Source organism: Gracilinanus agilis, chromosome 2 (assembly GCF_016433145.1).
Source record: "Gracilinanus agilis isolate LMUSP501 chromosome 2, AgileGrace, whole genome shotgun sequence".
NCBI lineage: Eukaryota > Metazoa > Chordata > Mammalia > Didelphimorphia > Didelphidae > Gracilinanus > Gracilinanus agilis.
In genome coordinates this window covers 63,711,469-63,736,565 of record NC_058131.1, presented here as the reverse complement: position 1 = coordinate 63,736,565, position 25,097 = coordinate 63,711,469, and the positions used below count along the sequence as shown (strand labels likewise).

At 40.6% G+C, this 25,097-nt stretch overlaps 1 protein-coding gene across 1 annotated transcript; it reads left to right on the top strand.

Moving 5' to 3' along the window:
- The first annotated feature begins 4,118 nt into the window (after window positions 1-4,118).
- LOC123234659 (pyrethroid hydrolase Ces2e-like) lies at window positions 4,119-23,845 on the top strand. Its single transcript, XM_044660601.1, has 10 exons — window positions 4,119-4,249; window positions 6,761-6,914; window positions 8,262-8,366; window positions 11,037-11,135; window positions 11,326-11,466; window positions 13,533-13,607; window positions 14,763-14,910; window positions 17,640-17,762; window positions 19,029-19,107; window positions 23,662-23,845. Exons 1-10 carry the CDS (start codon window positions 4,119-4,121, stop codon window positions 23,843-23,845), a joined length of 1,239 nt encoding a protein of 412 aa, XP_044516536.1.
- The last annotated feature ends 1,252 nt before the right edge of the window (window positions 23,846-25,097 follow it).

Below are 25,097 nucleotides of genomic sequence, written 5' to 3'. Positions count from 1 at the left end.
GAAGGAGGGGCAGGGGCTGGGTCAGTAAGAAAAGGGAGAGAGGCAGGGGAGGCAGGGGGAGAAGTTGAGCCAGGGGGAGGAAAAGTGGGTTTGGACAGTGAGCAGAGAAAAGCTGAGTAAGGCAAGAGAGAAGGTCACCAGGGCAAGAGCAAGGATGGGCAGGGCAAGAGGAAGAGTGGACAAGGTGAGGCCGAGACTGGGTCAGCTTAAATGGTAAGGAGGAGTAGAGATGTGGATTTTCCTTCTGAATCTCGACATTAATCAAGCTATCTTTCAGTTGGTTTTTTCTTGGGGAGGAATGGATAAACTGCTATCAGTACAAATATACCCAGGAACGGTATCAAATTCAACCATTCTGAAACTGTGAGCCATGTGAACCTGGTAATAATCTCTGATGTAAAGGCAGGTTGGGGAAAGCAACCATTTAAAATGTTGCGTGCAGGATGAGTGACATGAAATGTTGATTGAAGGAAGCAAAGCTTTGTGGGAAAAAGAAACCTGAAAAGAGGGACTTTTGGTTGGGGAGCTTGAGGCAAGAGGAGTGGACAGATTTGGGAGCAAAAAACCCAAAGGGATTCTTGAACTGAAATATCCCAAAGGTTATTGTTCCTGCCAACATCCATTATGATACAAAGGAGTTTGAGATCTCCTGATTTGAGGGGTCTAGGACTCTGGGGTGGGACCTAGAAGACTTAACCCTTACCTTGCCTTAAAGGGACCCTAATTTACTTGCTATAGCTTAGATCATAGATTAGAATAAGTTTTGAAAGGGGAAGGGAAGTAGAATCTCTGGGGATTAGCCAATTGGCTTCCCAGAGGGAAGGATCTTGGGGCTTAGATCTTGTAGGGTTTCCCTTAATTACCTTTAATCCTCCCCTTTCCCCAGTTACCTTGTTTAACTTTTAATAAATATTCACAGTCGGATCAAAGGAGATGTCTTTCATAGGGCAAAGAGGGTAAAGGAGCCTTTGAGTTGGTTGCTCAGCTCAGACTCCATTTTTTTTTCCTTTTTTTTTTTTTTAAACCCTTGTACTTCGGTGCATTGTCTCATAGGTGGAAGAGTGGTAAGGGCGGGCAATGGGGGTCAAGTGACTTGCCCAGGGTCACACAGCTGGGAAGTGGCTGAGGCCGGGTTTGAACCTAGGACCTCCTGTCTCTAGGCCTGACTCTCACTCCACTGAGCTACCCAGCTGCCCCCTTCAGACTCCATTTTGAGCGAGACCCACTTCGGTGCTGACATTGACAAAGGAAAGGCTTCTGTCCAGAAAGGGCCAGTGCTTATTTGGTCAGGGTTTCCACCCACCTTATTTGTTAGCCAAGCCTTCCCTCTAGTCATCAGTGCTGGCTCTCATCTCTGATAAGCCACCATTTCAGGGAAATCCCTTCAGTTTCTCCTAGTAATAGTGGCATATTGAGAGTGGAGTTGACAGGCATTAATCCTTTTATCTATCATCTGCCACCCCTTGCCACCCAATCTCTTTCAAATATAGCCATTATTACACTGGAAATGGGAGTCATTTTAGATAGGCCAGAAGCTACACTTTCACAATGTGGACCATACTCTCCAGCACCATCCTCAGTTGCCTATTTAGTTTTTAAATTTTATTTATTTTATTAAATTGCCTGCAGTTTTACTTGCTGTCTCTAGATGGTGCTATGTTAGTGCAAACTGGCTAGGGGTTAGGGTCTCGCAGGGCTAGAGGGCTGGGTGTCCTAAAGACTAGGAAGAAAAAAATGTTGTGTGTGCAGACATGCCCTAGTTTACTAGCATTTGAATGTTGGGTGGGAAAAGTCTTAACCTGAAGCCAAAAGGGGGTAATGAATGTTTGGGAGGGGGAAAAAAACAAACAAGAAAAAGCAAAGGCATTTATTTAAGTCAAAATAAAACACACTTCCTTGTAGGTAAAATCACCCTTCAGCAGTAGGGTAAAACTAACCTGTTTCAGGAAGGTCTAAGAGGTTGGGAAGAGTTCTCTCCCTTCCCCTCCCCTCAGAGGTAAAAAGCCAGCAGCCATGTGTTTCCAAGTGGGCCTACAGGGTAAGGAGCTGGGACGCTAGCTCTGAGGGGCTCCTGGACTCTGAGACTTTACTGGAGAAAGGCTTTTCAGTTAGCTGCTTCACTAAGCTGGCCTTGGAGGGCAAAAGGCAGAGAAAAAACTGGTTTGAAGATTCAAAAAGCTTAGGTGGAGAGCACAGGCTGTGGCCAGGGTCCCCTGCTGGGATTTTATTGTGAGTAGGACCTGAAATGCTTTGTAGGGTCAAGGGAGCAGCTTTAGAGATCTTGCTACTGCTCTCCCCCGTGCCCTTCCTCCCACTTAAGCTAATGCTGGAGGCACATGGAGCTCAGAAAGGGTTTTAAGAAAAACACCAGACTCCCAGGAGCAAGATACTCTCCTTTAAAAGGCTAGAAACTGGAGATTTGGGTTATATCTGGTTTTGGGGTCAGGAAATCAGAGATTAATTCCCCAAACCTGGCTTTTTTGGGGAAAAAAAGAAAGCTAAAAGCTGAGCTTGTTACCCTCCCCCAGTACTTAACCCCTTTCCACCAATACTGAGTTCTGGGCTTCAAGGTAGTATCTTTGATCAGTCCTAATTACTGTGTCTTATCAGGGTTTTGACTTTTTTTTAGCCAATCTAATTTAGCTACTAACAAACTTACTTAAGAATAGTTTAGAGAGTAAAAAATGAAGAAACTGAAGAAAATGAGAGTACTTGTCAGACCTTGTGATTGCCAAATTGTAATAATTAAAATTAAATTATGAGGTTGTTAGTAGCTTTATTACATCAAAGTAGTGATAGTAATGAGAGGGAAATGTAGGAAAGAAGTAGAAAGTTGCCTTGCCTAATACCCTATGTGCTGATCTGATGGAATCAAGCTAACCACTGGCAGGCTTCCAAACTCCAGCCAGAATATCCTGAGAGTATCTGTCCAGAGTCTTGGTCTCACATTTATAAGCAGTTTTCTCCACCTACTAGCTCTCCCACATCACATCTCAAGAACCAATCATAGTTCCTTAATTTGCCTGGCATGGCAGTGCTTGTGAGATCAGTTTCTTGTCTTGTTGGTTTCAACTTCCTTTTTCTGAGGGTGTGTTTTACTTGCACATCTCAATGGTAAAATCAAAGTGACATAATGGAGAGAGGAATTCCTTTCTCATACATATAAACACAGGCTTAAAGGCAGGAGATGGGTTAAAGAAGGAGTCAGAATCCATTGAATCAGCTGAAACTTCTCCTCTCAGTGAGTAATGTATAAAAACCAAGAGAAGGCATAGCCTCCTGCTGGTAATCTTGGCTTGGAGAGAGCAGTTACTGATACATAGAAACGTTCCCTGGGCCATATTTGAAACACTCACCAGGTGACGTTACATGGAGAATTCACTGCCTGTGGGGAATTCTCTATCATCTGGTTGGGTCTCAAATTCCCTTTGAAGCCATCCAAGGAGTCACTTCCTTTCCTTGTTGGGAACAAGAGTTCTTTAGAAGAAGCTGTTGTGCTCTGTGTGTATCCATAGGCAGTGGAGGATGTCAGGGAGCTGATTTCTGCCAGTAAGATTGGGGGACCTCAACTGCTTCTGAGGTAGGCCAAGGCATGAGATGTGCCAATCCATTGATATAAGGAGCCATATATTCAAAATATCTCTGTGTTATCAGAACAATAACAGTAGGTATTTCTATTGTATTTTTAAACATAGAGATTATAAAATCTGTCTCTTGTCCAGTATGTAACATTAGCCACTGGGGTATTATCTGAGAGAGGAGCCCTGATGCATATCCTGGCTGCTCTTGATATACAGTATCTTGATAAGAAGTAAATTCTCTCCCATTTAGTGCTACTTTATCACGGGGCACAAGGTAGCAGGATACAGTGTTTTACTGTTGAGCAAGGAAGATTCCCTGACCATGGTTAGGGGGATCTGCTCCTGTAAGAAAAACCATAGCTGATTCTTCAAAAAAACAAAACAAACAAACAAACAAAAAATGCTTTACCTATTATTTTAGAATCAGTACTAAATATTTGTTCCAAGGCAGAAGAGTGATAAGGGCCAGGCAGTTGGGGTTAAGTGACTTGTTCAGGGTCCCACAGCTAGAAAGACCATGTCTGATTCTTGCAGGTGATGGTATGGATCCATGGCGGTGCTCTCATCTCTGGCTCAGCTTCTGCTTATGATGGCTCGATATTGTCTGCATCTGAGAACGTGGTGGTGGTCACTGTCCAGTACAGGCTGGGCATTCTTGGATTCTTTAGGTGAGATTTGACCCCAGTAAAAGTGTGAGTATACGCATTTTCTTATTAAGCTCTCAGATCTCCTAATGGTTGAGAGATGAGAAACACAACCAAGTGTTCTGAGTAGAATCTTGATAAATTGTGAATTAGATCCCATATCTCTTGCCTTCCCTTGTCTTCTCTACAAGCAAATCATGATACAGTAGAAAAAGCACTGGATTTGTAACCAAAGGACCTGATTTCAAATTATGGCCCTGCTTCTTATGACCAATGAATTAATTTCTCCTCCCTTGGCCTCAGATTCTAGATAGATAGACAGACAAACAGATAGATAGATAGATGGATAGATAAGCATACCAACAGACAGACAAGCAGAAAAACAGATAGATAAACAGACAGACATACTGACAGAGACATGGAAGCAGGTAGATAGACAGATAGGCAGACAGGAAGACAGACAATCACACAGACTGATGGAGATAGAAGATAGATAGATAGATAGATAGATAGATAGATAGATAGATAGATGACAGACTAATAGACAGATATACAGTTAGACTTAACATTTTTTAAGCATTATATTAAGTGCTAGTGATACAAAACAAAAAAACAAGTTAACCCAACTCCCTGCTTGCTGTATTACAGAGTAATAAAGTTCATAATCATACAAGTGTTCCAAGTACCAATTTTCTGTAATGTCTTACTCTAAAGAAGTGATTCCCAAAGTGGGCAGCACCACCCCCGGTGGGTGCTGCAGCTATCCAGGGAGGCGGTGATGGCCACAAGTGCATTTGGGGGCAGTGATAATATGTGAGAGGGGGCACTAAGTAATATTTTTTCTGGAAAGGGGGTGGTAGGCCAAAAAAGTTTGGGAACCATTGCTCTAAAGCTACCTACCTCTTCCACTGTGCCTACTGGGATGCCTGCTCCATAGATAACAAACTAGCTCTCATCTTTAACCTTTCCTTTCTGACCCTTTCTATCTATATGTTCTTTTTTTAAAACCTTGATTAAAAAAAGAAAAATATGAAACTGATACTAAGTATCAGTCTAAGACAGAAGAGTGGTAAGGACCAGGCAATTGGAGTTAAGAGACTTGCCCAGGATCTCACAGCCAGGAGCCTTCCATCTACTTGTACTCACTAAGATCTGAATTTTTTTCTGATGACACAGATTTCCTGGTGACCATTTCCAGTACTGTTTACACTTTCCCTTCCACCTCTGTCTCAAGGATGCCAAAATATTACTTGTTTCTCATTACTACTTCCAGACTCTCTCTCTACCACCATCACTTTTCTTTTGGGATTCATTCATTCCATATTTATCACCCAATCAAGATTCTAATAGTTGATTTCCTTCAAGACTCAGTAATATAGGAGGGAGCTTGCCTTAGAACAGATACACAGTATTGATTCTAAGACAGAAGCTGAAGACTTTTGAAAAAGGGCTCAGTATTACATGTAAAATTTATATCAGATTGCTTATCATCTCACTGGGAGCAGGGCTGGAGGGATGGGAAAGAGAGAATTTAAGACTTAAAATTCTTTTGGAAATGTTGGGAACCATTTTTTTACATGTAATTGGTGGGGGATTAAATTAAATTTTAAAAGACTCAGTGCTAACTGCACCATCTAACAGAAATCTTTCCCTGTCTCCCTTAATGCCAGGGCCTTCCCTTTATTTTGGTTAAATCTTACTTGAACATGTCTCTTTGCTTGTTGTCTCTCCTATTCAGTTGTAAACTTCTTGAGGGCAAGAGACCATTTTCATATAGAACTTGGTAGAGAGCCTAGCACTGAATGTTTCTTGTACTCAGTAAATGTTTCTTGACTTGACATTATAATAATGAAAGAGAAAGTGGAAAGAAGGGCTTAAAAAGAGGGGGAAAATGAGACTGGGGCAAAGCAGCTATTGGGGCGAGAGGTGGAATAGATCAGTGAACAAGCTGGAAGTGAAGTAAGCAACATGGCAGAGACTCTTCCTCGAAGGCACAGTGAGCCATTGGAAAGAAGTATGCATTGGGAGTCCCATAGGTTGGGAATTCCAGATTGATTTCACCAGTTTACATCCATAAAATAATAGCTGGGCAGTGGTAGGTGGTACAGTTGGTAGAGTGCTGAGCCTAGAGTCAGGGAGACTCCTTTCCCAAGTTCAAATCTGGTCCAGTATCTTTGCCAAATGGGGTCATGAAGAGTCATACAACTGAAAAATGACTGAACAACAATAACAACTAGCATTCATATAGCCCTTTAAGATTTACAAAGTGCTTTACAAATATTATCTCATTTTATCCTTGCAACAACTCTGAGATGCATGCCATTTTTATCTCCCTTTTACAGATGAGGTAAATGAGGCAGAGGCTAAGTGATTAACTTATGGTCACCCAGCTATAGTTGTAGTTGAACTCTGTCTGGTCTTGATGAAGTCCAACATTCTACCCACTAGGCCACCTAGCAGGATGAGATGGTTTTTACATCTCCCCTGGTGCTGTTCTTCAGATTTTTTAATCCTTATCCATCGTTTGGCTCCCAGCACTAATGATGAGCATGCACCTGGCAACCAGGGTTACATGGATCAGGTAGCTGCCCTACAGTGGGTCCAGAAGAACATCGCCCACTTTGGAGGAGATCCTGGCCGTGTGACCATCTTTGGAGAGTCTGCAGGGGGAACCAGCGTCTCCTCACATGTAGGTGGTAAAGAAATAAGCCCAGCCCAAAAGGGGGCTGCTATAGCCAAACACAAGCTCTAGTCTCATGGAACTCAGCTATTCTTCTCTTATGCCTATCCCCCTTCCCCAGAGCTACTGGGGACAGTGACATCCTTTTGTAAGGTTGGCCCCTGGCTTGCCTTTCATATGGCCATCCCACCATACTCCCTTGCCCTGGTCTCACTGATTCTCTTGGCCCTTCTTCCTCTTACTTCACTGGAGAGAGAAAATGAGTGATCCCTTTTAAAGGCACATTACTACCAACTTCAAGGAAGAGAAAAATGAAGGTACAGGGCAAAGATGAAAAAAGTCCAGGCTCAGTAGATCCCTGATTTCACTACTGAGGTGCTCTTCTTCCCAACACTGATCAAAGCAGCTCTGTGCCTTTGTGGGTAGACTTTATGTGTAAACTGGGACTGTAGGAGGCATCTGTCTCCAGAATCAGATGATAAACCTCTCAGAACTTAGCATGGCTGACCCTCATATGACAGATGATCCACCAGGGGCTTTAGAATCAAAGATCTTCTGGCTTGGTAGCCCCCATTCCCCACCCACAAGAGTTTGTATTCCAGGCTGTAGTAAGGTCTGGGAGGAAGACTTCAGTGTGAGAATAAAGTTACAAAAAATTATAACTGGTGGGAAAATGAGAAATTCCTATGGCTTTGTAGGGCAAAGTATTAGATTTGAAGTAATTTGATCCTATCAAAAATTCTGGTCTTTTTCTTAATCAATAAACAAAAGGCATAATGTGACCTTACAAGGAGGCAGGGAAAGGAACAGCTGGGTGGCTCAGTGGATAGAAGTTATGGGTGGAGATGGGAGGTCCTTGGTTGAAATCTGACTTCAGACATTTCCCAGATGTGTGACCCTGGGCAAGTCACGTAACCCCCATTGCCTAGCCATTACTGTTCTTCTGCCTTGGAACCAATACACAGTATTGATTCAGGATGGAAGGTAAGGGTTTTAAAAAAAGAAATTAAAGGAGACAAGGTGTACAGACAGCTTTGCTGAGTTACTGAACACAGGCATCTTATCTTATCATACCTTGTCACTGAAGCACTCAGAGAGATCTGGATCATTTCCAAAGATATTTAGCCTTCATTTTTGTTGAACTATCATAAGATAATGTCTGTGCCAAAAGGATATCAGGCTGGGGTCCCATAGAGGTCATTGTTTGTGACTGTGCATTAGGGATTAGATTAGGGATGTGGCAGGATGAGTCCTGTCTTTCAGGTTCCCAGACTCCTCTGTCTCTGTGCTAAGCCAAGAGTATCCACACTTCCATAACTGCTTCCTCCTCTCCTCTGCTGTGGTTTGGTTCCTCAGGTTCTGTCCCCCATGTCCAAAGGCTTGTTCCACAGAGCAATCATGGAGAGTGGTGTGGCCATCCTTCCTGGATTGATTGCTTCCAAATCTGATGCAGTTACAAATGTAAGTTCCTTGGTCTTTAGTCTTCACAGGTACTCTCACCCTTTCTCAAGCTTATTGGCCTTCCAATCCCATGGGCCAGTCCCACTGAATTTCCATCTCTCCTGGGCTATAAGAAGGTCTATTGGAATGCCATTGAAAGTTCAATTGGAAAGGGACCTTAGAGATCATCTAGTCTAACACCTTCATGTTACAGAGGAGGAAACTGAGGCACAGAGAAGGAATAAGTTTAATGATATTAGCTGCCTTGGATTGCACTCCTGACACTGCTTCTTACTATGCCTGTGATTTTAGGTAAGTCATTTCCTTTCATGGGGTCTCAGTTTCTTCCTCCTTAAAATGAGGGGTTAGACTAGAAGATGTCTAAAGTCCATTCTACCTCCAAATTCTATTTTCTGATACTTTCAGAATAGCAGGAAGAGTTCCTCAGGGGTGTCTTTAGGACCGCAAAGTTTTGACACAGGAACCAAGCAACCACAAGCTAGGGACTTTCCAATCAGGACTTGTCTGAGAACCCACAGTTACTAACAACAGGACTTTCATTGTAGCACAGCGTAACTAGGTTCCGGGACATTTGTATACACTCTGCATCTAGCTTAAAAGCCCATGCTTCCTTCACAACAGGGTCTAGGTTACTTTTAGTGTCCTGGACCCTAACTCTGAGTTAGCAATAAAGTTCCTTTTGCCCTTACATTGTTGGTGTGAACTCATCCTTGCAATCAGGACCGAAACTGGGCATAACATATAGGGGATGGTCCGTGTCCCTAAGGCTTGGATTGAGAATCATGCAACATAGGAACTCAGGTTGGGAATTTTCCCAGGAAGACTCCATATCTCTAGTGGCATGGTGACCTGCTACAGAAATCGGCATACCTGAAGGGAAAGGTCTGTGAATTATTCAGTGCCAGACCCTGTACCTTCTAGGGCCCAGTCCTGGGGTTGGGTGCACTGTAGGTACTTGAGGGGTGGATTTTCCTGGACCCTTAAGCCAGTAGCCTGAGCATTCCTTTCGTGGGAATCTCAACCATTTTGAGGGGTTAGTGCCCCCTGGGCCATATTTTGAAGAGTCAGAGTTCCCTGAGCTGTTATTTTGTGGGGTTAGAGTCTGGGCATTCCTTTTGTACAGATCTCAGCAGGCATCTTTGAGGGGTTGGAGTCCCCTCCCGCCTGTCAGGGATTGGCAGGCAGAAGCAATCCCTGTAAGTCAGTGGCAGCCCTTTGGGCAGAATCCAAGATTTTTTTGAGTGATTAGTGTGTGGGTGAGTGGCCATATGGTTTATTTCTGTTTGTCCTCTTTGTCTCCCCACAAGTGTATTTGTGTCTGTGCTTATCACATTGCTCTAAGTGTTCAGTGTCTTCTGTTACCCTTCCTCTTGCAGGTTGTGCTGGGACAAGGAGGGTCAACACTGTTGTTGAAGTTTGAGAAATTCAGAAAATAACATCCTAGTTTCTGCTTAATCTGCCAAACATTTCTCTTTCCATTTCTCACTGGCCATGAGAAACGGAACATAGAAATCAAAAGGCAGAAAAGGGACAAATTTAATCCCATCGCGAAATTCAATCAACAGGTTAAATCCTAAGATATATATCTAATGAAAATTACAAAGGATTCTAAATTACAATAGAAGAAACCTTATTCAGACAGAAAGCAAACATTCTGAGTTGTGTTCAGAAGTATAGAAGTGCAGTTTAACTTTCCTAGCAAGCCAAAAACCATCAGTCTTGCTCAGTGCTTAACCAAGAGTGAAAAAAAAAACCAAATTCCTTGAACAACCGTAAGTTCAACCTACCATCAATCACACTGATATTAGTGAAAATTTAACTTAAGGATTATTAGAACACTACATGAGCATGTAAAATTGTTATTCTAAAAATATATATAGTAAACATTAGGGTTTCAAAATTTGGTAATTCAAAAATAATGTATTCATTAAGAATCTAGTCTATTATGAATATAGAAATTTGGACAACATTGTATTTACCTAGCATACAAGAATTATTTTAAAAGCATGTAAGAACAATGTATGAGAACAGCTCCTGTGTAATAGACAGTGAAGAAACAGTGATCACCAAAGTGTGGCTGCACTGTGTAAAAAAAAAAAATGAACAGGAAGCTAGTATCAACTTTCTAACATCTAGAACGATTGTGCAAAATTTCAGGTTTCCCTAACTTACCACTATTGGAGTAAAGGAAACTGTAGATATTAAAAATTAGCATGCATTAAAACACTACTTGTTAATGAGTAATTATGTATAAAAATGAAGTATGCATTTGACTAGAAAAAAAATTTGACCAATGCTTTTTATGCCACATCATCTTATATATATTTAGATCTTCTCTCCCTGATTAAAAGGTAAACTCCAAGAGGGCAAGGACTAAGTCTTATACCTCTCTGTTACCTTCCTCTGCCCATTGCCAACCCCACCAGCTGTACTAGCTGGTACTGAACCTTCTACATAATAGGTTTAACCAAGGCTTGAGATTGTTGAACTCACTCCCTGGGGCAGTCAGACAGATCCCAGCTTGGCGTCTTCCTCCGCAATATTGTATCCTCTCTCATAGAACTGATTCTTTGCTAGTTTATTACTGAATATGATAGGATTTCTTTATTAAAGTTTAGGCTCAAGATTCAGTTATGAGGGCTGCTCACTCTTTCTGGGGCCTCTTTTCAGTTTGTTGCCAATCTGTCTGCTTGTGAGACATCCAGTTCTGCCTCCATGGTTCAGTGTCTTAGAAGCAAAACTGAGAAGGAAATGCTGGCCATGACCAAGGTATGTAAGCTGAAAATGAAAGATTTATCATATCAATAAGAACTGCCGAATCAGCTTTGGGCAGGGGCTGGACACCCATCTTTAAATTAAAAAAAAAAATTCCCTATTACATATAAAAAGAAATTTGAATGTATATTTAATACATTTACATTTATTTATATTTATATATTTTTGCTGTTTCTTTCTTTAGCATTTCAAGATAATCCCTGGAGTAGTTGATGGGAAATTCTTGCCCAGGCATCCTGAAGAGTTGTTGGCTGCAGGAGAGTTCCACCGTGTCCCTTGCATCATAGGTGTCAATAACCATGAATATGGTTGGATTATTCCTTCCGTAAGATTCTGGAATTTTCTACTTTGTACCAACTTCTTTCTGATCTCAACAGTTGAGCTTCTCTAAAGAATCACAGACTGTCATAGTTGGACAGGATCTTGATGGCCATGGAGTCTTCATCCAGAATTGAAGGAGAATCCCTTCTGTAACATTGGACAAATGGACATCCAGCCTCTAGTGGAAGACCTCCAAGAAAGGAGAACCTACTATCTCCTGAGGGAGCTCATTCCACTTTTAGTGAGCTCTCATTGTTCAACAGGGTATCATTGCACCAAACCTACGTTGGCTTCTTTGTAAACTTCTACCTGTTGTTCCTAGTTTTGCCCTTTTGGTAAACAGCATAAGTTAAATGCCTTTTCCATGGCCCCCACCAGATGGTTTAAAGACAACTATCCTATCTCCCCCTACCCTAAGTTTTTCCTTTGACCAGCTAAGCCAGTTCCTTCAACTAATTCTTGAGTTCCGTTTCCAGTTTCTCTATTTTCTGCCTCAAATATGGTGCTCGAAACTAAATGAAATATTCCAGATAGTCTCAGCAAGTGCGAGGTCCAAAGTCCTTATCCATAGAAGCTGTGCCTCTCTTACAGTTCAAGCTTCCATTGCTTTTTAAGTTTCTATATTACCCAGTTGACTCCTTATGAGTTTGTGGTTCAACAAAATCCCTAGATCTTTTTCCAGCAAACTGTTTACCCATGTCTCCCTCATCTTGAACTTGTAAAGTCAATTTAAAAAATCCAAGTGTAAGATTATATGTTCATCCTCATTCAATTTGATCCTAATGAGTGAGGGTCTATTCAGTATTCTAGCCAGGCAATTACTTTTTTGGGGGTGGAATCCTGATTCCGTGATCCAATATGCTAGCTATCCCTCCTATCTTTGATCTGCAAATCTGCCTTTTCTTAAATCAGAAAAGCTCCATTGAATGGGCTTCTCTGGAAGAATCAGAAGTTATTATTTATATTACAAGTTGATTGTTTTTTCTATGGAGGACTGATTTCATGTATAAATCATCTCAGAAATATAGGAAGGGAAGAAGCCTAAGCCAGTTCTAGTTCTCCTTTGTTGAAAATATTGTCTAGAAATCTCTTAAGGGAACTGCAAATAATACCAGCTGATATGGATGTAAGATTAATCATTTACCAAAAAAATGGTCTTCCTGGTACCATCTGTGAGGCAGGGACCACTAGCATGTTATCCCTATCTTGTAAAGAACTGAGGTTCCCAGAAAGGAAATTATTTCACTTAAGCCAAACAAGTGGCACTAGAACTTGGGCTTCCTGATGTAAGGCCAGGACTCTTTCCTCTAGACCAGTGGTTCCCAAACTTTTTTGGCCTACCACCCCCTCTCCAGAAAAAATATTACTTAGCGCCCCCTGGAAATTAATTTTTTTAAATTTTAATAGCAATAGGAAAGATATATGTATTAATGTTTCTACCTTTTTCATAAAATATAGTAAATAAAGGTGTAAATTAGAAACATTGAACTTTGAAAATATGAAACTATTTATTGAATTTAGAATGGAATGTAATATAAAAAAAGTTAAAACCTGTGGTCATCACTGCCTCCCTGGATCACTGCAGCACCCACAAGGGGGCGGTGGCGCCCACTTTGGGAATCACTGCTCTAGACTTTGGTTCATCCTGTCTGAAGGCCATTTGGTCTATATTAATTTTAACTATAACAGAGATATTAGCAACCATTTGTCAGTTGCCTCCTTAAACCTATACCTGTGAATTTGGTCTATTTACATTCTTAGATAAATAGAATTCTACCCACATTGTCTCTAGCATGAACTATAATTTCAGCAGCTGCCATTATCTAAGGTCACAGGTCATGATGCAGAAACCATGACCACTGTTTACTGTGTACCTACCATATGCTGGCCATTTTGGAAAATATCTTGAGTATCATTCAGTGTGTCCTGGGCATTATTGAGTAAGTACTAAACAAATCTATGGCTTTAGTTCTTTCTTAAAGGGTAAAATGACTTCTTTGGATTAGATTTGTTTGAAAAATGCATAAAGTTCTAAAGAGTGTTCAGAGTGTGCCATTTTTCTCTACACAGGAATTGGGCGATTCTATTGTTAAAGAAAACATGGATAAAGGAGAAATCCAGTCAACAGTTCTAGGTCCACTCTTGGTAAGATATCAGTTTATCAACCTTTTTTCTAAGTTCCTAATATATAGCAGGCACTGGGCTAAGCACAGGGACAGTGAAATACATTCCTACATTCGTAGGAGACCACGTGTACATACAGAGAAACATAGAAAATATACAAAAGCCCTATCTTGGGGGGAACTATAAAAGCTGTTATATAAAAGATCTCATTTGAACTGAGTCTTGACCATGCAAAGACATGGAAATGAGAGATGGGATATGAAGAGTGAGGAAAAAGAAGTTTGGCATAGCTGGACTGTAGAATACCAAGGAAAGTAAAAATGAATAGTAAGCCAGATGGGGCCAGGTTGTTAAAAGCTTTAAATACCAAATGGAAGAGTTTATATTTGATTCTAGTGGTAATAGAGATCAGCTGGAATTTACTGATTAGGGGAGAAAGTAAAATGGTCAGATCTGTGCTTAGAAAATCATTTTGTTAGATGAGAAGAAGTTATATTGGAATGGGGAGAAATCTGAGGCATAAGGACCAATTTAGAGGCTATTGAAACAGTGTAGGAGATAGGGGGTATCTGGGTACCTCAGTGGATTGAAAGTCAGGCCTAGAGACGGGAGGTCCTATGTTCAAATCCTGCCTCAGACACTTCCCAACTGTGTGACCCTGGGCAAGTCACTTGACCCCCATTGCCTACCCTTACCACTCTTCCACCTATGAGCCAATACACAGAAGTTAAGGGTTTAAAAAACAACAACAACAAAAAAAAAATAAACAGTGTAGGAGAGAGCCAGTGAAGAGAGCCTCATCCTTTGGTTTCATAGTCATAAAGTTGGAAGGGACCTTGATACCATCTAGTTCTATCCCTTCCTCAAGCCCCCCACAGTCTGTCTACGCCATCCCCAACAAGTAGTTGTCTAGAGCTTTTTAAAACTCATTATTAACTCCTATGAGTATCCATTTCAAGACAGACGACTTGCAAGGGCTATGCAATTGGGTTAAGTGACTTGCCCAAGGTCACATAGCTAGGAAGTATCTGGGGGTCAGATTTCAACCCAGGTCCTCTGGACTCCATGCCTGGTGCTCTATCCATTGTGCCTCTGTCTAGTATCTTCTTGAGGTAGTAGATACACTTGATGGTAAGAATTTTGTTGTTCTTCTGTCTCCTCCTCAATCTCCTATAGGGTATTCCTCCTGAGCTTGGCCGTTTGATGATTGAGGAATATTTAGGAGACATTAATGATCCTAAAGAACTTAGAGTTCGGTACCAGGAAATGATGGGGGACTTGATGTTTGTTATTCCTGCCCTCAAAGTGGCCAAATATCAACACAGTGAGTATGGCTTTGACCCTTTGCAGCATCTGAGTAAGAATGCTTTGTCTCTGGAGTGATTTGTATGTCACTCACACCTTCATGCAGAAGAAGGCTATCTGCTCTTGGCTTTGATATCATAGTTTCCAGATTAGTTAAACAAACCTTGATCACCTGTCTTCTTCCTTCTTCCCACAACCCATCCTTGCCTAACCACAGTCAGAGTGTACTCATTGACTATCTACTACTACTACTACTACTACTACTACTACTACTACTACTACTACTACTACTACTACTACTGTAAAGGTTAAATTAAGGAGTTTGACAAAGTGAGGAGAGCAGTTTAACAGAAACTTTGTTTAATTTAAGAAAGAAGTAGATAGAAAGATAGAAAAGAGGAAAGAGAGATTATTAATCTTATACCCTATAAATATACCTAACATTCTTTATACTACCTAAAATTTCCTAAACTTACCTCTGTCTTCTGAGGACAGTTTCTTCCCAGGCCTACCCTAACCTACTCTATCTATAAATTATTCACTAACTATCTAATTCCCTAAAATAATAGACAACCACCACTCACTCACTCCTTCAATCAGCTCTCTATAGCAGATCAATTGTCAGTAGCCAACTGTCAGCAGATCCTTGCCTTAGAGACAGACCTCATGTTTTTTAGAGATGCCAGAGGCAAAGACCCCCAACTGTCAGTGACTTCTTCATTAACCCTTAATTGACCAAGTATCGCCCCTAACTTCCTGTCAGAGAGGCTGGCTACTTCCTCGCCACAGTCTTCATCTCCCTGGTAAAGAAATCTTTAGCTCTTGTTCACTGACTCCTGTCAGTTCTGATATACTTAGAAATCCTGCTTTCTAGCTTCTTAAGGAGACAGAGGGAGATGTTAAGAAAATCCCTTTAACACTACTACTACTTTTCATTTCTTTGTATATTTTCCTTCTTTTCTTTATATTTCCAAATTTGTCATTTCTAACAACGTAAGACTATCCATTACATTCAAATATCACAATCTATTTTGCCATTTCTCTCAATCATTGCATTTGTGTTATATCTAGTCTTTTGTCATTTCAAACAAAGCTTCCATAAATATTTTCATACACACACAGCTTTTTACCTTCTCCATAATGCCCTTACAACTTAATCTTAGTAATGAGATCCCTTGGTCAATAAGCATGAACAGCTCAATAGTTCTTAATATATATTTCCATTTTGTTTTCTAAAAAAACAATTCACAGCTGCTGCTGTAGCAATGTAATATTAGGCTTATTTCTCCATGTTTCTCCTATCAGCATTTAATTTGATCATCTTACCCTTCTGGTTCTCAGGTAACATGCATGTCCAGAACTATATTTAGTTAGATTGGCCCTTAGGCAGCCCACAGAATCTTTTGCCAGGGCCATAGTTATTCCAAAACCGGATCTTTCCAGCTTGGTCATACCCAATGTTCCAGTACCACAATCTCTGAGGAATGCAGAATTACTTCCATAGTATGATGGGGGTTAAAGTTAGGTTTTTGCAGAATATTTATGCTCTAAATCAGTGATTCCCAAAGTGGGTGCCACTGACCCCTGGTGGGTGCTACAGCAATTTAGGGGGGGCAGTGATGGCCACAAGTGCATTTGGGGGCGGTGAATAACTGTAAGGGCTCAGTGATAGTATAGTGATAGAAAAGTGACAGGGGGGCACTAAGTAATATTTTTTCTGGAAAGGGGGCAGTAGGCCAAAAAAGTTTGGGAATCACTGCACTAAATCATTTTTGTCCCACCAGAAACTCTATATGGATTCTGTGTATACTCAGACTTAGATCTACTACTAGCCTCCAGTAGGTGTAGAGGGCTTTATTTTTATAAAGTACTTTATACCCATTATCTCCCTGGATCCTCACAACAAACTCATCCCAGTGGAGAAAGCATCAGACCTGGAGTCAGGAAGATCTGAGTTCAAATCCAGCCTCAGAAACCTAATAGCAGAGAGATCTTACCTTAGCTATAGATAATAGTTCTCTCTCTCTCTCTCTCTCTCTCTCTCTCTCTCTCTCTCTCTCTCTCTCTCTCTCTCTCTCATTTTATAAACACGAACTATTATTACTGAAAAATGACTGAACAACAAATGCTTATTTCATTACTTTCCCCTTCCTACAAAGGGAGTGCTAATTCCCTTTTCATACTTCCCCTTCCCAAGGAGTAGACAGGCCACAGATTATTATTATTATCTCCACTTTACAGGTGAGAAATTAACCTCAGAGAGTAAAAGAACTCCCCCAAGATCCTCTAGCTCAATGATGGGCAAACTTTTAAAAGAGAGGGCCAAAGGAAAGGAAATGCTCATCTGTCAGTCAGATTCTAAGGCAGCTCTTTTGAAGTTTCATTGTTTTGTATCCTACTCATTGTATTTGTCAGATTAGGAATAATGTCAGGAGACAGGATAGAACATTTCAGGGGGCTGCATCTGGCCCGCAGGCCCTAGTTTGCCCATCACTGCCCTAGCTGATCAGAAGCACAGCCAGGATTCCACCCCACTTCTTCTTATTCCAAACCCTGGCATCTGTTCAGCCTAGAGCTTCACTCTCAGACAGTATTTGTGAAGTCCTGCTCTTTGGAAGCTTCCTTGTTAATGCCCAGCTGCCATTGTCTTCTACCCAAAGGAGGGAATCAGGCCAGAGGCCCGAGGCACGTGCCCTGGCCTTGTGGTCAGCATGTCAGTAACGGCTGGCATTTCTCATGTTTGCCCAGGTTCCAGCTCTCCAGTCTACTTCTATGAATTTCAGCATCGACCAAGCCTGTTTAAAGACAGCAAGCCAGATTTTGTGAAAGCAGACCATGGCGATGAGCTGCTTTTTACCTTTGGATGGTCTGGTAAGTCATGGAGACTAGAGGGAGGGACAAGCCAGGGCTTGGGGGAGGGAGGGAGGGAGAGGGGGTACAATGTCTGAGACTGTGGGTGGTCATCCCTGGCATCACCTGCCTTGTTCTCTCTGACATCCAAATGAGTTTTAATGACTTACCTTTCCACAAAGCATCTTCACATGCATCATCTCATTCAATCATGATGATAATTAAAAAATTAACATTTATATACTGTTTTAAGGTTTACAAAGCAAATGGTTTGTACATTTGTACATACAAAGGTTTCATATATGCCCTCTCATTCAATAGCCACACAACAGCTTTGTGAAAGTAGTGGCTATTGCTATCCCCATTTTACATATAAAGAAACTGAGGTTGAGAAAGGTGACTCTGGTCATAGAACTCATGAAGTATGTGAATTAAGTTTTGAACTCAAGTCTTCCTGACTTCATATTCAGCACTGAATCTACTGTATTATCAAGCTGCCTCTTTCCCTCCCTCCCTCTCTTCCTTCTTCCTTCCTTCTTTCCTTCCTTCCTTCTTTCTTTCATTTTTCCTTTTCTACCCTCCTCCCTCCCTTCCTCTCTATGTGTCTGTGATCAGACCACAAACACAAACTTTACAGCTACCAGAGCTTATATCAGCTAAGCCATTGTAACTTAGAATAATAATAATTATAATAACCATCCCAGCATTATAATTATATATAATATAATTACATATTGTTATAACAAGATATATAATTATTATATATGCTATATATCATTCATTGTAATAAAGCATATAACAATAAAAATGATATAATATTGATAGCTAACATTTGGGAAGTACTTTAGAAATTTTGCCAAACAGTCTACAAATATTATCTTTTTTTCCCAACTTTACCATCAACCTTGGGGCAAAGGTGCTATTATTATCTCCTTTTTATAAACAAAGAAATAGGCAGATGGTAGTGAATTGCCCAGGGTGACACAGATAATCAGTGTCTGATGCTGAGTTTGAACTCTGATCTTCCTGATTTATGGTCCAGCCACATCACTTCACTTTTTAGGAAGATATTCGGTAATGGAGTCAAGCAGAGTAGGCCAACAGAAGTTCTGGGAGATATTCTAGCAGAAGAGTGACATGAAAAAAACTATTTTAGGAAAATGAATTTGGTGACCAAACCAAAATCATCTAGGGGAATGTGAAGGGCTGGGAATGGGCACTGGAGTGAAGGAGGCCTTTAGATTTGCATTTTGACCTTACCTACAATGCTTCTCTTTCTGTTCCTAGTTTTAAGTGATACCACTGAAGAGGAAAAAGTCCTGAGCCATAAGATGATGAGCTATTGGGCTAACTTTGCCCGCCATGGGTGAGTATTGTTATTATTAAAAATGATGAGGGCTGAGATCAAAAGGGAGAATAGTATTTTAATAAAAGCCATGCTGATAGAGATAAACTGACCACGTGCCTGTAAGAAAAACCTATTCCTACCTCACCTCAGCCATTTACCTTCCTCTCTCCTCGAGCTCAGGTAAATAAAGAGGAAGTTCCAAGTCACTATCCCCTACTTAAAACAGTCTCTCACCTTTAATATGTCATCCAAAACAGGAAACCCATGAAACCTGTTGGACCACGGGAAATGTAGTTTTAAGGACCCCCACAGGTCCACAGAAGTTTGTCAAACACTATATTGAGGTTCAATCCTTCCAAATAGAACCCCAGGTGATTTTAACTGACACATTACCCCCCTGTGATCCTTTGGGAGATAAATCTCCCCAATGGATCAGGAAAATATAATCAAATTAGAGTTTACAATAATTTAGAGATAAAAGGGAGAAAGAACAAAACCAATGTTCGGTACATTGACAAAAAACCATTAAGGGGGCAGTCCCCCTTTCTGGCATAAACTGTCCATTCAAAATAAATGCATCCAACCCCATAGTTCAGATCAACTGCGCCCCAAAGTTCAAATTGGATCTTCATGATCCAGTGAAGGCTCTTCAGGCATCTTTTGGTGCCTCCACCAAACAGGTTCGTCATCTGGATTCTGGGGAGATGGCAAAATCCTTATCCTGAAATTACTTTCAAAGAATTTAAACTTTTCATTATAGATTACAAAACATACATCTTCTTCTAAGGATTAACATTACCCCCCTGAGTTTACTTCTAAAGGAGTAAAAATTGACTTGCAATATAGATTATAGTTCAGACATTATGATTATAAAAACTTAACACACACCCCCCTGAGGAAAATATTAACTAACACACAAGTCAGCCAAGGATGCATGGCTAAGTGAGTCACGGGGGTGCATGAAATCAATTGGCAAAAGAAATAATAAAAAAAATAAAATTCAAAAGAATAAAATTCAAAAAAAGGAGAAAAAATTAACTTGTGAATGAAATGTAAAATGTGCAAAAAAAATGTAAGGAAAATAAACTTAGGCCTTTGGACCAAGGCCTAATTAAATTGATTTAAGCAGTTTGCAATTACCCATTTAAAGCCAGGACTACAGAAAAATTGCCATTTACTCTATATATATATAGAGGAATAAGGGAAATGCCTTTCTTTGATCCGATTTTTCCCTGCACCTTCTCAGGGAATGAGCCATTAAATGATAGCCAATCTTAGGTGCTTCACTAGGAATTTAAGTTGAGGGGACCCACGTCCTCTAAAGTTTTAGAAAAGACTGGGACTCCAGGACTCAAACTCCAATTTTCAAGTCATTCAAGTATTGGCATAGAACTCCTGCAATTCATGCAGATTCTTTAGTCAAGTATCTGACCATGTGGCTCGGCACTTCTCCTGGAATCAGAGAGGCATTAAATCACAATCCCATAGTCTCAGGCTCAGGCTCAGGTATTTGCATTGAGCTTATTTCACTGTAGAATAAAAAAAAGGATAAATAATGATTATATATGTACTTCCAGTACAAGATGAGAAAAAGGAAAAATCAATTGCTCTATAAAAAAATGTTTTAAAAATCAAAAATATATATACAGCTTAGAACTAGAAGGGTTTTGGTACCCAAAAATGAGATTTTCTGTGAGAGAAAGTGGGTTTTACAAAATAGCAGATTCACAATGCACATTCAAATAGAGTACCATATTTCTAATAACACTTTTAAAAACAATAAACAATGATGTTCAAAAAATCATATACTTGTTACAACTTTTAAACCTTGGCTAAGGGTTTCTCAACAAATTCTGTTACTGCTTCCATATAAAAACCTGATATTAAAAAAAAAACCTTCAGGTCTAAATTATCCTCAAGAATTCTAGACCCTTCTGATAAAAGAGGCTAAAACATAGACTAATATAAAATATATATATATATAAGACAACAATTCTTCACAATAAAATATATAAAGCTTATCCTTTAAGACCACAATTCTTTAAAATAAATACATAAAAACCTTATCATTTATACAGAAGGCTACTAAGCATCTAAAGTAAATTTTTAAAAGACCTCTCATAAAATTACAATTTAAATCTCAAGGCAAGCACCAAACTCTCCAAGGCTGAACACAATTAAGGCAATTTATAATGTGTAACTTTCAAATGGTATGAGAACATAGCATTGTTGTTAATTACAGTAAAAATGAAACCTGAAATAAATTAGGAAATATAATATGAGTATCAGATAACAAGCTAGTCAAAACCTCTTACCAGTTCTAATATTTTTTTTCATTATTTGGGAGTTACAATAAAATCATAAACAGAATTAATCTAGCAGCCACAAACTATATTAACTTAAAATGATTCAGTGCAACAGGAAAATCAACGAAATAAGCAAGATTAATTTGCAAAACTAATTAGCAAAATACAGTAAGATACAGTCTCTCTAAAACAGAAATAAAACTCATTCAGTTCACAGGTTTAAAAGTTCACCCCCTTGTTCAATTTAAGGTTCTTTTGATTGAGTTCTGCTGAGTTTAAGGGTTTTTTTTTATAATCAGTCTTTGCTCTCAGTTCAAAGTTCTGAGCAGGTATGGGGGTGAATAGGCCATGCGGCCGATTAAGGGTAAATGCTAGGTCCACGTGGTGTCGGGTCATGGGCTCAGGGCTAGAGAAAAAGCTTAGGTCAGTTTTGTAGAAAATATCCACGTGGAGAGCTTGTGGGGGGTGACTAAATTAGGTCTTTAGAGAAACACATGGAGGGCTAGAATGCAGGCCATTACCAAGAGGGGGGGAGGGCAATACCAAATGTTTAGCAGCAGCTGAAGAAGTTTCCGAAGATCTCGGCAAGTCAGGACTGGGTGGCAGTGAAAGCAGCAGCCAGGGGTCATCGCTGTTGGGGCTCAGGGTTGTAGTGGAAGATCAGCACTAGCACCAGCGAAGCAGGATTGAAGAAAAGGCACTGGGATGCTTGCAGGCTTGTGGCCAGGACGTGGTAGGACTGGAGATCAGGTCAGGAGTCAGGAGATCATCGGCAGAGACACACTGGCTGGGCTCTGGCATTTTTAGTTTAAAGCCAAAAGCCAGAATCTCCTGGCCTGACCTCCCAAGGTGGTTTGGGCTGGACTGGCTGGCTGAGTCCCGCTGGAGGCAAAAACGTGATGTTGCTTTTAGCAAAAGCATGGCAAGGAAAGCCACTTTCCTTTTTAAAAAAAGTGCTCAAAAGAGCTGAGCCAGGCCAAAAAGAAAGCATAGCTATCGTTAGGCTATCTGGAAGATTGAGAGTTCGAATTTCGACCTTCTGGTTCACCAAACTGTTATGATTAAAAATGATGAGGGCTGAGATCAAAAGGGAGAATAGTATTTTAATAAAAGCCATACTGATAGAGATAAACTGACCACGCGCCTGTGAGAAAAACCTATTCCCACCTCACCTCAGCCATTTACCTTCCTCTCTCCTCAGGTAAATAAAGAGGAAGTTTCAAGTCACTACCCCCTACTTAAAACAGTCCCTCACCTTTAATACGTCATCCAAAACAGGAAACCCATGAAACCCATTGGACCATGGGAAATGTAGTTTTAAGGACCCCCACAGGTCCACAGAAGTTTGTCAAACACTATATTGAGGTTCAATCCTTCCAAATAGAACCCCAGGTGATTTTAACTAACACAGTATCCTAGCTCTTGGTTTCCAGACAATTTCCCTATGAGGTAAAGCTTGTTCCTAGTAGCCTAAAGAAGTTTCCTGGTTTCAATTTGTTCAGGAGGAAAAAAAGGTCTGGTGAATAAGCATACCCCAAACCCTCAAGTTCATGGCTCAGGAGGAGGCATTGCTCTGGCCAACTCATTCTATCCATGGGCATATTGAAAGAAATACAAGATAGATCACCAGCTTTCTTGGCCCAAACTATCCCCTTTGAGTCTCAGGGACCTCTTTTTCCTCTTGGGGTATAGTTGGTAGTGACCAGAGTCTTGGATTTGGAGTCCAGTGTTACTAGTTAGTCATTTTTCAGTTGTCTGCCTCTTTGTGACTCCATTTGGGGTCTTTTAGGCAGAGTTACTGGAATGGCTTACCATTTCCTTCTCAATCTCATTTGATAGATGAGAAAACTGAGGCAAAAAGGGTGAAGTGACTTGCCCAGGGTCACACACAAATAGTAAAATTTGAGGGCACATTTGATCCCGTGAAGTTAAGTCTTACTGATTCCTAGCCTGACACTCTAACCACTGTACCCCATAGCTGCCTTTTGGAGTCTATTGATCTGACTTCAAAACCTGACCGGGCTACTTATTACCTAGGGAGTCCTTTTATTCTTTGGAACTTCCACCTAAGTGCATTAAAAAGGCAGAACAATGAAAAATGAAGTCCAAGCTGCTTTGGGATGTATGAATAAGTGTCTTTTTGGGTGTTACCACAGTCAGCTAACCCCCACCTCAGGGACCCTTCCTCAGCTGGCAGTAGACTGAGCTGATGGTGGCTTGCTAGACTGGCACCTTCCATTTCTAAACATTTGGTTTTCTCCCCCAGGAACCCAAATGGTGCCAACTTATTGCAATGGCCAGCCTATGACCAGAATGAGAAGTATATGCAGCTGAATTTGCAGTTGTCTGTGGGAAAGAACCTGAAGAAGGATAAGTTAGAGTTCTGGACCAAGACTGTACCACAGAAGATGAAGGAGTCACTGCTCCAAAAAGGCCGAATGGAGTTGTGATTCCTGAGCCTAACCATTCTTGCAATCATTGCATTTTTTTAAACCCTTAATTTCTATGTATTGGCTCCTAGGTGGAAGTGTGGTAAGGTTGAGGAATGGGGATCAAGTGACTTGCCCAGGGTCACACAGCTGGGAAGTGTCTAAGGCTGGATTTGAGCCTAGGACATCAAGCTTCTATTCTCTCCTACTCAAACCTGTGGGGAAATAGTTTAGAGAAAGTTAACATCTTTAGGAGTTTTGTTCTTCCTAGTTTCCTGACTGAGCCCAAAAGATAACAGATCAACCTCCATTTTGTAACTGATTTTCTAACTGCTTGGTGGGAGGGAGGGAAGCAAAGGAGCACTCAGCAAGATCCTACCCCTCCCTTCAAGTCAAGCTTGTCAATGGGTGTGAGTGAGACCTGATTGCTACAGACCACTGGCATTTTACAGTTTCCCACAAATATAATACTACTCCATAATACTGTCTTCTGATCCATTCTTTTTTCTTTCTTATCTTCCCTAAATGGAGATGAATTGTAACTAAGCTCTAGCCTTTGTACAATAAATTATACCCCATCTAACCTTTTCTTTGCTTTTCCAGACTCAATTTTTGTATATTATTTTCCCACTTCCTTATTGTTCCACTATCTTTATATTTCAAGTTGTTTTCTAGAACTCCTTTTCATCTGATCCAAATACTTAATTTTATAGATGAGAAAATTGATTTTCCCCATTGGAGACAGAGACAGACCTGGAATTTAGGTGTCCTAACTCCTATCTTATGATATTTGGAGCCAGACTTTTGGAGAGACGTTTTCTAGAAAAAACCAAGTTCTGGACCAATGTCTAGTTCCTGGACACAGCTTTATGGGGAAGAGGACCTCCATTTGAGTTCCTGGAAAAGGTCTCTTGGGGATAAGAAGAGTTAACTATTTAGTCCTATCACCTAGTTTGGTAGCTAGGGACAGAACTATCATGGGGAGGACGATGTAGACCTTTTCCTCTACTCTTGTAGGACTTCTAGTTATTTGGAATTGCTGTTCTCAGTTAATCAACCAACAAATGTCTACTATGTGCCAGGTAAGTATTAGACTAAGAACTGAGGACCCAAAGCAAGGGAAAAGACAGTTCCTGTCCTCAATAATCTAATGGGTTGATAAGGGAGAATTCACCTACTACCAACAACTTTAGGAAAGCCCCAAACTTTAGGGTAGTACTACTGTTAAGTCTTGAGGGTTGTAGAGTTCTGTAGAGAGATGAGAGGGGCTCAG

Coding starts and splice junctions, on each gene's coding strand:
- LOC123234659 (XM_044660601.1), top strand. CDS start 4,119: ATGGTATGGATCCATGGCGGTGCTCTCATCTCTGGCTCAGCTTCTGCT. Junction 8,367..11,036: donor AATCTGATGCAGTTACAAAT/GTAAGTTCCTTG, acceptor GCCTCTTTTCAG/TTTGTTGCCAATCTGTCTGC. Junction 11,467..13,532: donor ATGGTTGGATTATTCCTTCC/GTAAGATTCTGG, acceptor TTCTCTACACAG/GAATTGGGCGATTCTATTGT.